Source organism: Formica exsecta, unplaced genomic scaffold, assembly GCF_003651465.1.
Source record: "Formica exsecta isolate Colony F162 unplaced genomic scaffold, ASM365146v1 scaffold115, whole genome shotgun sequence".
NCBI classification, from domain to species: Eukaryota; Metazoa; Arthropoda; class Insecta; order Hymenoptera; family Formicidae; genus Formica; species Formica exsecta.
This window is the reverse complement of record NW_021848490.1, coordinates 370,811-373,720: the sequence shown is the minus strand read 5'-3', so window position 1 is coordinate 373,720 and position 2,910 is coordinate 370,811. Positions and strand designations below refer to the sequence as shown.

The 2,910-nt window shown below is 32.6% G+C and overlaps 1 protein-coding gene across 4 annotated transcripts in view; it reads left to right on the top strand.

The window, feature by feature from the left end:
* LOC115237736 (TGF-beta receptor type-1) overlaps positions 1-2,910 on the top strand; it is a 40,056-nt gene that overhangs the window by 2,950 nt on the left and 34,196 nt on the right. For 3 of the 4 annotated variants that reach the window (XM_029810985.1, XM_029810977.1, XM_029810994.1), the window contains exon 1: positions 24-248. The exons of the other annotated variant lie outside the window; for it this stretch is intronic. In XM_029810985.1, the coding sequence (XP_029666845.1) occupies positions 164-248 (85 nt within the window). In that variant the 5' untranslated portion in view covers positions 24-163. Of the gene's footprint in view, positions 1-23; positions 249-2,910 lie in introns of those variants that run through there. 4 annotated transcript variants of the gene reach the window in all.

Here is a 2,910-nt window from a genome sequence, read left to right as displayed (position 1 = left end):
CGCGCTACTCCGTCACGATCGGCGTTGAGCCGCGACGATCGACATCGGCGGTCGTCGTCGCCGCGATCGAGAACCGCGAGGACGACGATTCCTCGCGGATCCGCGACGACGGACAGCACGATCATCACGGCGGACCACCGGCTGCGGCGGAAGCTCAGGGAAGATGAGAGGCGTCCGCGACGGCGGCATGGCGAGTTTCCTCGCCCTGGCTCTCCTCTGCTTGTTCCACGCATCGTACCCTGTGAACGGTGCGTATACCTTTGCTATTAAAAGCGTATAATCGATGAAAATCCCGATGCCACAAAATGTCATCACTACGTATCTCGTATCACCGATACATGCGTTTAGGATACGGTAAGATTGGCGAAAGTTGTATTTATATCGGTGAATAACAATGTAAATCTAAGAATGTGTAAAAATTGTGAGTAATAATCATGACCTAGCTTGATTATGAGAGAGAAATGTGTATAGTAGTATATGGTATTCTCTGGAGAAAGTTGGAAATATTTCTCTCTCTCTTTGTCGTGTTAATTATTTATATAGAATTTGCCAACGAAATATTATTTATAAAACTTGATTGAATTACAGGATCGATCGAAGTACCAGCATATTTAAAAAAAAAATTATTACATGATTCTAATTATTATTATTATATGTACATAATATATATATATATATATATATAACTCATACCGACACTATATTCATTCATTAATTCTGTGCAGGATATATTAATTCTGTGCATCTTATGTTATTACGTATATAGAAATATATATATATGATGCATTCAAATGAAAAGAATAAAAAGAACTTGAAGCTTTATTTCACATATGATTCTAAACAAAATATATTATTTTTGCAACATAACTAAATAAATACCACATCTTTCTTATCTAAAGATAGTATATTGTATTGTCCTCGATAACTAGATAATTGTGTACAAAATTATCAAAGATAGAGAGTTTAAAATTCAGTTTTTTGAAGACTTAATATCGAAGAAAATCACATACAATAATAAAAATGATGCAATATGATTTCGGCGAATCTCTTTTCTTGAACGCACTTTTGTTTGTCCCCCGCGATATGCTTTGTGAACGGATCCTATTTACCTGTGTATGTATGTGTATATTTTTTGCATGCGTGTATACGTAAAGTTTCTCTCTCTCTCTCTTCCTATATTTTTGTCGAGTTCTGTCTCGCACTCGTTCTCTCTCTCTCTCTCTCTCTCTCTCTCTGTAGCTCGCGCGTCCCTATCTCTTCCTCTGTTTCTCCGTTCCAGTCTCCGCTCCTCCTCTCTGTTACCGCTTTCTCCCCTTCGACGGCGCGCACATAACGTTGCGTAAGTAACGCGCCGTCGTGTACAGAAGGGCCGTTTAATCTCGTTGCTGCACGAGGTCCGAAAAGCATGCGGAAGGGTGAACCGGTGCAGTCGGTGCTTGTACGTCTCGTGTTCTCCGCATCTCCGTTTTCAAGATCCGCGACGCATCGGGACGCGCTTTAAAAAGGGGCTGGACGGATCAGCTACGTCAAAAGTTAATAAATCTAATATATTTTAAGATTCATGAATTTGACATTGCGCAAAAAACACACTTTTAGCCTTTTAAAATATGCAATTAATAATTAATTTATGAGTTAAAGTAAAGATTTGTCCTGTAGAATTAAAATCTTTATTTTCATGAATTTTTATGTATTGTCACTATAAAATTTTCGTGATACATTCACTATAAAAAAGTTAATTCGATATAAAATAATATTTACTATTTTAAAATTAAACTCTATTTTACAAAGCAAATTTTTACTTTAATTTATAAATTATTTATTCATTTTTTTTTAAAGGCTAAAAATGCTTTGTGCAATGTCAATCAAATTTATGAATCTCGAAATATATTAGATTTATTAATTTTTGATGTAGCTGATCTCCATCCAATTCCTTTTTAATTATCTCTTTACGAAAATACGAAAAAAAAGCTTGATTTTTTTCATGAATGTCGAATGCTCAAATTGAAATTAATATTTCAGATATATATTCGTTTTTATATATGTATATGTATATTAATAAAAGAAAAAAAAAACTATCAATTAACAAAGTTTGATAACTCCTTTTAAAGGCTAAAAATGCTTTGTGCAATGTCAATCAAATTTATGAATCTCGAAATATATTAGATTTATTAATTTTTGATGTAGCTGATCTCCATCCAATTCCTTTTTAATTATCTCTTCTTAATATACCATAATAACTGTTTTAACTCTTGTAAAATCTATGGCGATATATGCATCTTTAATTTTATACCAAAGAGCACTAAAAAAAGTAAAATTTTATCATTAATTTACAATAGATGAAATCTCGTACAAAATTATGGAAGAATATAATACTGCTTATATTCCTACAGTGACAAATATATATTTTCGACAATAGATATTTTTGTATATTGTTTATTTTTTTATTAAAGTGAACTAAAATCAATGTGGAACAGTGCAATTTGGATAAAATTTTATTTTATTTTTTACAGTTTTTATAGCATACAAAGATATCTATACAATTCAAAAATAGATAATTGTTTGAACTGTTTGAATCGTTTGAACCGTTTGAACCGTGCGATGCTTATGCATAATCGCTATATTCGCTTGACATTTACTCCGTTAAATAACTGTTTCATGTTTTACTCCGACTCGAGAGATAGTAAGCACAATCGGGCTTATATTATTTATTGTCCAGGTAACTGTTATTCTCTTCATTATGGATGAGCGATCGTTATAGCTTCTGATATTTTTAGATTACCAAATTGTTATTATTACGAACTTGTGAACCTTTATATACTCACCGAAGAATTTTCAATTTTAAAATGGTTTACAAGGTAAAAATTGCGCTTTTGGTGTAAAATCTATTTTTATATATAATTATTTTTATAT